This window comes from Odocoileus virginianus, chromosome 17 (genome assembly GCF_023699985.2).
Source record: "Odocoileus virginianus isolate 20LAN1187 ecotype Illinois chromosome 17, Ovbor_1.2, whole genome shotgun sequence".
Taxonomy (NCBI): Eukaryota; Metazoa; Chordata; class Mammalia; order Artiodactyla; family Cervidae; genus Odocoileus; species Odocoileus virginianus.
This window is the reverse complement of record NC_069690.1, coordinates 31,685,943-31,698,882: the sequence shown is the minus strand read 5'-3', so window position 1 is coordinate 31,698,882 and position 12,940 is coordinate 31,685,943. Positions and strand designations below refer to the sequence as shown.

The 12,940-nt window shown below is 42.4% G+C and overlaps 1 protein-coding gene across 8 annotated transcripts in view; it reads left to right on the top strand.

Annotated features, from left to right (window-relative positions):
• The window catches only part of PIGL (phosphatidylinositol glycan anchor biosynthesis class L), a 47,231-nt gene that overhangs the window by 5,595 nt on the left and 28,696 nt on the right, over positions 1 to 12,940 (top strand). For 5 of the 8 annotated variants that reach the window (XM_070479186.1, XM_070479185.1, XM_070479187.1 and 2 more), the window contains exons 2-3: positions 2,659 to 2,758; positions 9,028 to 9,230. The exons of 1 other annotated variant lie outside the window; for it this stretch is intronic. In XM_070479186.1, the coding sequence (XP_070335287.1) occupies positions 2,659 to 2,758; positions 9,028 to 9,230 (303 nt within the window). The remainder of the gene's footprint in view (positions 1 to 2,658; positions 2,759 to 9,027; positions 9,231 to 12,940) is intronic. 2 more of the 8 variants (XM_070479190.1, XM_020887567.2) reach the window with 1 other exon arrangement.

The window sequence follows — 12,940 nt, the reverse complement described above, 5'->3', positions numbered from 1 at the left end:
TTTACCAGACCTAATGAAAACGCCTAAAATGCTTTCTGACTTCAACTCCCTAACCCCTTCTGTGTTCCTCAGTTCAAACATAAAGCAATAAAACCAGCTCTCCAAGCAGTTTCTCACAACCAATAATCAGAGTCTAATGTGTTCAGCCTCAGACATTAGGAATCACATCACTAGTGTGAGTTAGGCTCTTAGTACCAAAGATAAGTAAGCTTGAGACAAAATGGGAGAGGGGAACCTAAAATATGATGACTGTCACAAAATTGACAATTTCTGTCTGACTCAGAAATTTGTGATGAGGACAGTAAAATGAAGTTGTCTGGAGTCTCTTGGGGGTTAATCCTTTTGTCAATACAACATAGCAACTGTCTCCTATCTGGGTTCAAAGAGTTCAAAACTCGCCCTAGAGGAACCCCTGCAGCAGTGGAAAGGTTTCACTTGGGAGTTTCTGAGTTTTCTGGAACAGTAAGCAGAACCACTCTCCACTCACTAGGGGCCTCATGAGTGCCTGCAGGGTGCTGACACCAGGACTGAGACCGAGGCTTTTAAGGTCTAAGACATTTAGGACTTAATCATCAGATCCCAGAGGAGAGCTCATCCTTCTGAGCGGAACACTGGAAATGATTACTTGCCAGGGAAAAATAGCAGAAGGCATACCTGTGACTGATTCACATTGATGTATGGTAGAAAGCAGTGCAATATTATAAAGCAATTATCCTCCAATTAAAAAAAGAAAATAGCAGGCGGCTTCCCAGAGGGATTGGCATTTGATCTGGATGATGATGGTGGATTGTAATTCAGAGGGAAAGGAGAGGAAAAGGGGGAACATAAAGAAGTCAAGGAAAAGGGAGATTAACTCTGAGAACCAAACCAGGTGGATGTGTATTATCACATAATCTTCAGGAAAGCCTCAGGAGAAGGCCATCATCCCCACTTCACAGCTGGAGAAACCATGGCTCAGGAAAGTTAACTAGCATAAAGCAATTATCCGCTGGAGAGTTGGATTGAGGGGTGCAGCAGCCAGAAAACTGCTCATAAGTACAGTTTGTGTGCTTAGCCGCTCAGTCGAGTCTGAGTCTGTGACCCCATGGACTGTATCCCACCAGGCTCCTTGGTTCATGGGATTCTACAGGCAAGAATACTAGAGTGGGTGTTCCCTTCTCCAGGGCGTCTTCCAGACTGAGGAATCGAACCTGCATTTCCTGCACTGGCAGGTGTGTTCTTTACCACTGAGCCACCAGGGAAGCCCAAAATGCAATTTAAGTGTTACCAAAATGTCACTGTAAGTTATTTGTAAGAATACAGAGCAGTTACTTACCAGAACTATTACTGGGAAGTATAGTGTATGTGTTGGGAAAATAAAGAATACATGAGCTAATTAGGGTGCTGATGTGGTCCAGATCCCCAGAGGCATGCTGGAATAGCTGGTTATCGAACTCCAAAGGAGGATATTTTCCTAAAACACTCAGGAGTGGCAGCCTTTTTAAGTGTTTAACAGATATTTGAAGACTATTAATTTAAAGGGGCCCAAATGACATATACCCAGACAACACTAATTCAAAAAGATACATGCTAGGAAAGATTGAAGGCAGGAGGAGGAGGGGCTGACAGAGGATGAGATGGTTGGATGGCATCACTGACTCATGGACATGAGTTTGAGTAAGCTCCGGGAGTTGGTGATGGACAGGGAAGCCTGGCATGCTGCTGTCCATGGGGGTCGCAAAATCGGACACAACTGAGCGACTGAACTGAACTGAACATGCACACCTATGGTCATAGCAGCACTATTCACAATAGCCAGGACGTGGAAACAACCTAAATGACCCACAGAGGACTGGATAAAGACAATGTGGGAAATATATACAATGGAAGTTACCCATAGAAAAGAATGAAAAATGCCATTTACAGCATCATGGCTGGACCTAGAGATTATCATACTAAATGAAGTATATCAGAGAATGACAAATACCACATGAAATCACTTATATGAGGAACCTGAAATAGGGCACAAATGAATCTATCTACAAAACAGAAACATACAGACATACAGAATAGACTTGTGGTTGCCAAGGAGGAGGGGGTTGGGGGATGGAAGGACTAGGAGTTTTGGGATTCACTAGAGGTAAACTATTACATACAGGATGGATAAACAACAAGGTCCTACTGTATAGCAGAAGGAACTGTATTCAGTATCCTGTGATAAACCATGTTGGAAAACAATATTTTAAAAAAGAGAATGTCTATGTGTGTATAACTGAGTCACTTTGCTCTACAGCACAACATTGTAAATCAATTATACTTCAATTTAAAAAATAAGATGAAATAATAGGCCCAAAAGAATAGTGTGTCCGGATACCCTACTTGTTCTGAGTGGTTACGGAAGAGTCAGTCCTATATCTGCTAACTGTAGCATGCAGCTGAAACACAGACTGGCAGACAGACATATGGATAGACAGAAATGGAGAGGAATTCAATGGTGATTATAAACATTGTGCTTCACAGGTATGTCTGACAGTAACCCTAGTGTTGTGTTTCTCCAACTTTTATCCCAACCACAAAATTTTCAGATAGTTTAAATCCTTTTGGGAACAAGATGAGAATGAGTGGACAATAGATCTCCACTGATAAAGAAATCGACCACCATGTATTTGTTATCCTCAGGAAATTACTACAATCAAGGGGAGATCCGTAAGAAGGAACTCTTGCAGAGCTGTGATGTTCTGGGGATTCCCCCCTCCAACGTAATGATTATTGAAAACAGGTAAATGTATCTTTTAACAATGTGGAAATTAAGTGGCAATAAATACACAGTGGTACACTCAAAAGACACAAAAGAACTCATGTGGGTGGGTAAGAACATTCTTATTTGAGAAGTTGCCCAGACATAGTTTCACATTTGTTTTCAAATGACAGTATAACGCAAATGAATTTTTTCAACTTCTGTTCAGATTTTGTCTTAAGATAGCTACTTCTTTAATCTTTAAAATAAAATAATAAAATATGTCAGAAGTGTAAAGAACAGTATTATGAACCCTCACATGCCTGTTGTCTAAGGCCAGTAATTATCAAGCCTTTGCTATGTGTGCATCTATCCCCATACAATATAATATCTTTTGTGTGTGAAGTTTTAGGGGCTATTTTGCAGTTATAACTTAGCTGTGTTTTTTCTTTTTATTGGAGTATAGTTGATTTACAATGTTGTGTTAGTTTCTGCTGCACGGCAAAGTGAATCTGTTATACATATACACATATCCACTCTTTTTTTCAGATTCTTTTCCTATATAGGCCATTACAGAGTGCCCTGTGCTGTATAGTAGGTCCTTATATATTTTTATATAATGGTGTGTATATGTCAGTCCCAGTCTCCCAATTTTTTCCTCCCATGTATGAAGTATTTTAAAGAAAACCCAACCATCAGGTTATTCTATCTTATGTACTTAGAGATAGATCTCTTAAGAAGATAGACTTTTTTTTCATGCAGCCACAACATCAGTAGCAACCCATCAAACAAAATGGATAGTAATGGCAATTCCTTGGTTTCAAAATGGACACCCAGTCCATTTTGAGCTGCTTTCAGTAGCTCAAAAGTGTCTTTTCACAGTTGGTTTGTTCAAATCAGGATATAAACAAAGTGCACACATTATAGCTGGTAGATATGCTTCATATCCCTTCCCCCTCCCAATGTCATTGATTGTTGAAAAAATTGAGTCAGTCGTCATGTAGAAAGACTTGTCTGTCTGCTTCCTCGTGGTATTGCCTCAGTGGTTGTTTTAGCCTCTGTATTTCTTGCAAACTGGAAACGAGCACTAACTTTCAGGGACCAGAAGCCATACCATATCCTCCCCATTCCATCATTTCAGGAGACGTGTACTGTCTCACTTTCAGTGATCCTACAATCAGTTGGTGAGTTTACGTGGTAACAGCCATTCCTTTTCATTGTAAAGACCCACATCAACCTTTCATGTAGTGCTTTCATGATTAGTAATCATTAATTAAGTAGAGATTGCAAAATGGTAAGTCTCTAAATCCGAGTTCCAAATATACCAGCTATAATTCTTCTATAAAGCAGAACTTTATCAACTGGGGCTATTTAGTTACCCTGATATATATAGTTTGACTCCAAAAGACAAGCCAACATGCTTCTTTCCCTTTTGTCGCCATTTTCAGAATAGAAGTTGATCCCCTACGTACCTGCACCAGTAATCAGTTACTTGTTGGTTTGTTGGATGGGGCACTCAGGAACTTACATGTTCAGTTTGTCAGTTTAAATCATTATGCTCTTTGATACTGCAGTCATCTCCTCTTTGGCCATTGAGCCTTTTCATGTTGGTGCATATGTCCTTTTGTTAAGAAATTAAGAACTTGACTTAATTTATTATACTTTTTATATATCCAAAAGATTGTGCAGCTTCAGCAACATCCCCTACTTGTAAGACGCTGCTTGGAAGAGGAGTCATAAACTTGTTAAAAATAAATAATTCCACAGCCAGTTTGAAGATTCAAGGAAGCCAGATGTCTTAGTCTGCTCAGGCCACCGTGGCAAAATACCAGAGTCTGGGCAGCTTAAACAACAGAAATATTTTTCTCTCACAATTCAGGAGGCTGAAAGTATAAAATCAAAGTATAGCAGGGTTGATTTCTGGAGAGGGTTTGCTTCTTGGCATGCAGATGGCCATCTTCTCCCTATCTGCTCACAGAGGGGAGAGGGAAGTTTCTCTCTTCCTCTTCTTACAAGGCCACAGTCCTATAGGGTTAGGGCCCACCATTATGACCTCACTTAACCTTGTGCGCGTGCATGCTAAGGTCACTTCAGTCATGTCTGACTCTTTGCAACCCTATGGACCATAGCCTATCAGGCTCCTCTGTCTGTGGGGATTCTCCAAGCAAGAATACTGGAGTGGATTGCCATGCCCTCCTCCAGGGGATCTTCCCGAGCCAGGGATCGAACACAAGTCTCTTATGTCTCCTGCGTTGGCATGTGGGTTCTTTACCACTATCACCACCTGGGAAGCCCCTCACTTAACCTTAATGACCTCCTAAAGACCCCATCTCAAACTACAGTCATATTGGGGATTGAGGCTTCAACCCTCAGATTTGCGGAGAATACAGTTCAGTCCCTGGCAGCATGCAGTTTTCAGTCTTTCAGCCTCTAGTTTCCTAACCCAGCAATGCAGAGCTCTGGAATCCTGCTCTGGTTTATTTAGACGAGTCAAAGGGAAGGATGAAGGGGACGAGGAGAAAAGAAAGTTTCATGGTGGGCCCACATTCAGAATAATCATGGTAACTATACATTCAACTCACTGTCAGTGCCAAGGACCTCGCTAAACACATGATCTTACTTAATCTTGAAAATAATCCAGCTATGTCCCCAGGTTATAGATGAGAAACAGAGGACTAGTGAGAGGCTGAGTCATCTGCCTGGGGTCATCCAGCTGACACTGGCAGAGCAGGTCTTGCAGCCGAGGCCATCTGGTCACTGTGCTCTGACTCCTCCAAGCCTGACTCTCAATCGCACAAAGGTCACCGTGTTCAATTCTTCAAATGACTGTACAAACACAGGTTTTTTAATGATCCTTTTTTAGTTTCACACAAAGAAACTGAAGCTTAAGAGACTCCTCTGAGGTCAGACGTTTAATAAATGGCAGTCAGTGCTAGGATTCTGAAGCAGAAAGGAAGACAGAATTTATTCCTGACTTTCTGCGGGAAACTAGGTCACCACTTTGTTAGTGTAAGCGAACCACCAACATGTGCTTAAGAGAACATCTGACGTTGTGTACTGTCAGTGCTTTCTTCCATTGCTCTGAACTTCATGGCTGGATTCCAATGAGGCATTTAGCCAGAGGAGCTCACCTAAGTAAGCCCCTTAGCCAACCCCTAAAAGAGAGAAAACAGTTCCATTTTCAAGAGGAGGCATCTAAGTCATTAGACAACTAAGTGGATACTCTTGGTCACCTTACCCAGTTCCTTAATACTTGTAGGTTCTGCTAATTTAATGAACCATGTGATGTTTAAATGAATGTTATTAACAGATACAGATTAAAGCTCCTGGAATGGGCAAGGTGCCGTGCTAGAGGCTGAGGAAAAAGAACAGTTCAAGGTCCAGGAACTGGATAATGGGTGTTGGCCTGATAGGCACCGCTGCTGTGTTTGCAGAAACAGTAGTTGTGCACGTGCTGAGGTTCAGGCTAGAAAAGGGCTTAGAGACCCTCTCCCGGACACTTGTGAACTGAATGTGACTGGGAAATGCAGCCTACAGACTGAGTATTCATTTGTTGCTTTTGTACTGGAGTCCATAGAATTGTTTCATTTACATTTCAGAACAAAAAGTAAACACACATTTCTGTATGTATATTCTAAAAGAACACACACCAGACTTGTCAATAGCAGCTGCTCTTTAGTTGGGCCAGGGAAGGAAGGACTCTAGCACTTCTTAATTTCACAGAATTCTGTACAGTTTTATTTTGCTTTTTTTTCTTTTAAAGGAAGCCTGTATTACTTTTTATTTATTAATTTTTTCTGTATTACTTTTTTTTTTTTTTCTGTATTACTTTTTAAAGTACAAGCAGACTTCAAAGATACTGCAAGTTCAGGCCCAGACCACTGCAATAAAGCAAGTCAATAGGAATTTTTTGGTTTCCCAGTGCATATAAAAGTAACGTCAACACTATACTGTAGTCTATTAAGTATGCAATAGCATTATATCTAAAAAAAATAACATACATACCTTAATTGAAAAGTAGATATCATCTGAGCCTTCAGCCAGTTGTAACAATAACATCAAAATCACAGACCACATATCACCATAACTAATATAATAATGAAAAAGTTTGAAATATTGCAAGAATTACTGAAATGTCACACAAATGTTCTTGGAAAAATGGTGCCAGTAGTAGACTTACTGTCACAGGTCCTCAACCCTTCAGTTCATTAAAAATGCAGTATCTTCGAAGCACAATAGTGAAGTGCAATAAAATGATTATATATTTTTAAAGACTACTACTACATGACTAATAAAAATTCTTCCCTCTGTACTCAGCTTCTATCCATATAAGTGAAGGCTAAATTAGAAACAATTCTGTATACATTTTGGTAAGTTCAAAGCATAGAGTCCCTTGAAAAGACAGTAATGCTTTTTAAGCCTTTTTATAAACACTGTGGTCTTCTCAGGGCCTCATTCTGAAGGACCAGTGGGCAGAGGGTCAGATATGCTGCTCCAAAGGGCTTAGCCTGGAAATGGGGAGGGGTTTAAGGGGGGCTTCCCTGGTAGCTCAGATGGTAAAGAATCTGCCTGCAATGCAGGAGACCCAAGTTCGATCTCTGCATCGGGAATATCCCCTGGAGGAGGGCGTGGCAACCCACTCCAGTATTCTTGCCTGGAGAATCCTCATGGACCGAGGAGCCTGATGGGCTACAGCCCATGGGATTGGAGAGTTGGACACATCTGAATGACTCACACACACACACACACACACACACAGATTGTAATGAAATAAAACAAAGTAGACCTTCCAGTCGTAACCAGGCCCATAAAAACTCATCAGGGCCCAACAACCAACCATTGGGAGAAACTTTTGGGGTCTCAGAGCTGATCGTGATCTGATCTCTGCTCCTAGTATCCCATACCTGCTGTACCCACATCACATCTATTCCCACCACAAAAGTGGAGGATTCCCAGCACCCCAGTCGGTTCTTGTATGCAAGTCAGGCTGCAAACACACCAACCTTTCTTCTGCATCCACACTCATGCATGTGCCCGCACTCCTCTGACTGCTTCCTCCCTTCCCAACTCCCTACATTCTGGCTCTCTAGCAGACTCCTATTCATCCTTTGAAACCCCAGCTCAAGATTACCTTTGACTTTGCAACATCCATGATTTGCCCAGATTTTCTTGGGCACTTTGGCTACATTGTCACTGTCCCATCATATCCTAACATATACCTTATTTTTTTTACTCCATAAGCCCCTCTGTATCTCTTATTCCTATATCCCCAACCACTGTCCTAACACTCGATACATAGTTGCTTGATGCATGTTTGTTGAATAAACAGGCTACTTGGCTCTCACCAGAAGCTTCCTTCCTGTGGCAGCTCTTAAGTGTGTGATCTCCAACCCCCTTTCCTCGGTTTTTTTTTCATTGATCCAGAAATGGTGAATAGCAAACCAATTCCTGGGACTTCAGTAAAACTGTTTTCACCTTTTTTTTTTTTTTTTTTTTTTTAAAGAAAACAGCCTTGATCCCTGACTTGCATGGTTATTTTTAGCCTTCTGGAAGTCCTAAGTGAGCACTTAGGTTTGGGAGTATTTTTCTACATCTTGATTTTCCCTCTCTATCAGTTTGGCTCCACCATCCTAAGGTTTCAGCATCTTTTCTCCCAGTGCTTGTCTCAACATCATCCTGGCATTAACAATCCCAAGACCTTAACAGACTGATTTGAGTTGAACGAGGAAATAGAACCCAGTACCCACTGCTGCTGCTAAGTCACTTCAGCCATGTCCAACTCTGTGTGATCCCATAGACGGCAGCCCACCAGGCTCCCCCGTCCCTGGGATTCTCCAGGCAAGAACACTGGAGTGGGTTGCCATTTCCTTCTTCAATGTGTGAAAGTGAAAAGTGAAAGTGAAGTCGCTCAGTCGTGTCTGACTCTTAGTGACCCCATGGACTGCAGCTTACCAGGCTCCTCCATCCATGGGATTTTCCAGGCAAAAGTACTGGAGTGGGGTGCCATTGCCTTCTCCGCCAGTACCCACTAGGCAACATAAATGAGCCTGGCCTGCTACCAGTTCCTGGAAGTCTCTGTGTTTTCCAATAAATGCACACAAATCAGTGAAAGGGAAGCCACAAAGCAGAGAGCCTGGGGCTGCTGGGGTCCCACTGGTAACTAACCCCCTCTCCTCCTGAGACCCCATAAAAGCCAGCCCTTTCCAGAAACCAAAACAGACCATATGCCAAGTGCCAAAGTGAACGTGACCAAGCGTCCTCTTACTATAAAGAGATAAAACAAAGCTCTTCGCAGGGCCTTTTCTCCAAAGACACAAAGAAGTGACCGGGTACAGTGAGAGGGCAGCGTTCCAGTCCCAGTTGGCAAGAGCAGGGCAGGGCGCCCATCCTCCCAGAGGGCACAAAGGACAGCGATGTTTCCTAGAAAAGGAGCCGTGGGAGGAGACTGCAGTGGACCGAGCTGATACAGAGCGACTGTGCCAACATGGAGGGCTGCTCCCGTGCTGCTTCAAAGGCAAGTTATCCTGGGAGCTGGAGGGAGGCTGGGTCATCGAGTCACGTGTCAGTTTAGAAGAAGAGTGGGACCAGGGAGGCTGGCTTCAACAAGGCATGTATTTGTGGCTGATTCTGCTCCTTGAAAGAGGCTGTAAATACACCACAAAAATAGGAACCAAGGTGACTGTGTGTTGTAATATTCATTACAGCAAAAAAAATTGATAGCAATCTAACGTAGCAGTAGGTGATTAATTATATAGCCATGGTCCAGAACATTAAGCCACAATGAAAAATTTTCTTTTTAAATATTTATTTATTTGGCTGCCTCGGGATATTCCTTATGTCATTTGGGATCTTTTGTTGCAGTGTGAGGGCTCAGTAGTTGCAGCACTTGGGCTTAGTTGCCCCACAGCATGTGGGGTCTTAATTCCCTAACCAGGGAGAAAACCCGAGTGCCTTGCATCAGAAGTATGCGGTCTTAACCACTGAACCGCCAGGGCAGTCCCACACAATTCAAAGTTTTCCATGCATAGTTCATAGTCTAGGAAGATGTTCCTGATAGAATATTGAGTTTAAAAAGCAGTATATACTTCCTTTACACTCTTCTGTATTTTCCTTAGTTTTGATAATGAGCGTATATCAGTTGTAAACCGACAGTTTCACTGAATTTATTTTATAGTATATTGTTTCTTAGAAGGTGAGGCTTGATTCTGAGGCATTTCCAAATCCTGTTGGAAGTGCCAAGGTAAAGCACCGCTGGCCAGCTGTGCACCTCCTCTCTGGGGCAGATCTTACCAGGCAGGTATGTTCTATGTCCTGTGATTTTCTGATATGGTGGTTTAGTTGCTTCATCAAAGTTGGTGCTCTGTAATTATTTCTTTTGCTGTCATTTCCTATGGAGTTTGAGGGAAGAGAGTGAAATGGAGATGTTGCTAGGACTATAAGTGTAAGTCCATGTTTCAACTTAAACAGATTCCTGCTGGCAGATGAAGGAAGGGTGAATATGAGGAAAATCAAGACCAGAGAAAAGAAAAAGAGGAGAAAGTACAGTGTGATGGAAGAGCTTTTGTCCAGGAGTCATGAAATGTGGCTTTAGCTTGTAAGGCCTACTGTATGACCTTTGGCAAATAATGCCCTCTCTCTGGGCTTCTCTCGTCTTATATGTGCAACAACTGGATGAGATGGTGACTTTTCCTATAGCTCCTAGATCTTCTCAGGGGCAGAGCAGAATGTGTTTAGATGTGGTTGTTCTATAAATGGAGGGTCATGTGCTCAACTCAGCAATGTAGCTGACTTGTTTTTAAGTGCTTTCCATTTTACTGAGCACTCCTACATTTCCTGGCACCCATGGCAGACTATGTCCCTTGTCACACACTTTGGTCCTTTCCTCGGGAAGCAGAGTAGGGATGTTTTTAATTAATAAATTAACATTTTTATTCTTCTTTATTTATTTGGCTGCACCAGGTCTTAGTTGCAGCATGCACATGGGATCTTTTTTTATGTATATAATTATTTACTTATTTATTTTTGGCTGGGCTGGGTCTTCACTGCTACACAGGCTTTTCCCTAGTTGCGGCGAGTGGGGGCTACTTTCAGGTTGTGGTGCCTGTGCATGCTGCTCACTGCAGCAGCTTCTCTTGTTGAGGAGCATGGGCTCCAGGACGTGAGGGCTCAGTAGTCCTCAGGCTCTAGAGCACGGGCTCAATAGTTGTGGCGCACAGGCTTTGCTGCTCTGCAGCAGATGGGGTCTTCCCAGATCAGGAAACCGTGTCTCCTGCATCGACAGGCTGATTCTTTACCACTGAGCCACCAAGGAATCCCTGAATAGGGATATTAAAAAACTAAGAAGTAGACCCTCTAAGAACCAAACTGAGTTTAGCCAGCTCACCCTTACCCCCCTGTCACAGTCCATTTGGGCAGCTAGAACAAAAACACCGCAGACTGGGTAGCTCGTAACAGAATTGTGTCTCACAGCTGTGGAGGCTGAGAAGTCCAAAATCACAGTGTCAGCAGATTTGGTGTCTGGTGGGGCCCTGTCTCCTGATTCATGGACTGCTACCTTCCTGCTGTGTCCTCACGTGGTGGAAGGACCAAGGGAGCGCTCTAGGGTTTCTATTCTAAGGACACTAGTCCCATTCATGAGGATTCTGCCCTTGTGACCTCATTACCTCCCAGAGGTCCCACCTCCAAGTACCATCACACTGGGAAAATGGGTTTCAACATATGGATTTTTAGGGGACATAAATGTTCAGTCTATAGCATCTGCAGTAATTGCACTAGGAACCAAAAACTCTGGATGAGAGGCAACTAATTCTCTCCCACTCAAGCCTTACAGACAAAGTGTCTGTGTCCAGAGGAAATGTCACCGGGTCAGCCTTTAAGATTATTTCCCCACCACACCAAGTTCCAAGAAAAAAGTCTTAGTCATCTGGGGGATGAGAGCCCTTAGGACAAGAAACACTGCAGCTGCCTGTGTGTGTTGCAACGTAAGGTGATGTAGTGGTCCTCTGGCAAAACTGTCATGGTGAGACAGGCCTGGTTCTGCAGGGCTGCATGCCTGCATGCTCAGTTGTCTCCAACTCTTTGACACTCCCTGAGATGTAGCCCACCAGGCTTCTCTGTCCATGGAATTCTCCAAGCAGGAATACAGGAGTGGGTTGCCATTTCCTCTTTCAGGGGATCTTCCCGACCCAGGGATCGAACCTAGGTCTCCTGCATTCGCAGGCAGATTCTTTACCGCTGAGCCACTTCGGAAGCCCCACAGCTTAACTAGCCAGTTTCAGTATTAGAAGGATTTATAGGGTTTATTCTTTTTTAGGTTTTCTTTTTCTTCTTTTTACCTTTTTTAGTAATACTGTCACCCTCACATATATAGTCAGTTGATTTTCAACAGTGCTGCCAAGACAATTCACTGAGGCAACACAGTCTCTTCTGCAAATGGATATCCATATACCAGAGAACAAGCTTCCCTTCCCCTCCACTAAACACAAAAATTAGCTCAAATAGACCCAAACAGCAGAGCTAAAATTATCAAACACTTGCAAGAAAATATAGGAGTAAATCTTCATGAGTTTGGGTTAGGCAGAACCTTCTTAGATATGACACCAAAAGCATCAACCATTAGCAAAAGAAAAAACAGGCCAAATTAAAACCTTTTTTGCTTGATGCATACCATCAAGAAAATGAAAAGACAACTCACAGAATGAGAGAAAACATTTGCAAATCATATATCTGAAAAAGGATTAATATCCAGAGATAGATACAGACAAATGTAATATATCCTTATATATTATATAGTATATATGGGCTTCCCTGGTGGCTCTGCAGTAAAAAAAAATCCATCTGCCAATACAGGTGAAACAAGGGGCGTGGGTTCCATCCCTGGGTCAGGAAGAACCCTGGAAAAGGCAATAGCAACCCACTCCAGTATTCTTGCCTGGGAGATCCCATGCTACAGTACATAGGAGCACAAAAGAGTTGGACATGACTGAAGGACTAAACAACAACAACAACATAGTAATTATATTGTTATATATATATATTTGTTATATTTATAACATATAAAATAATATATAAAGAACTTCTATAAGCAACAACAAAAAGACAAACAACCTAATTTTTTAAATGGTCAAAGGACTTATATGGACATTTCTCCAAAGAAGATACACAAATGGCCAATAAGCACAGGAAAAGATTTTCAACATCATTAGTTATTACAGGAATGAAAAT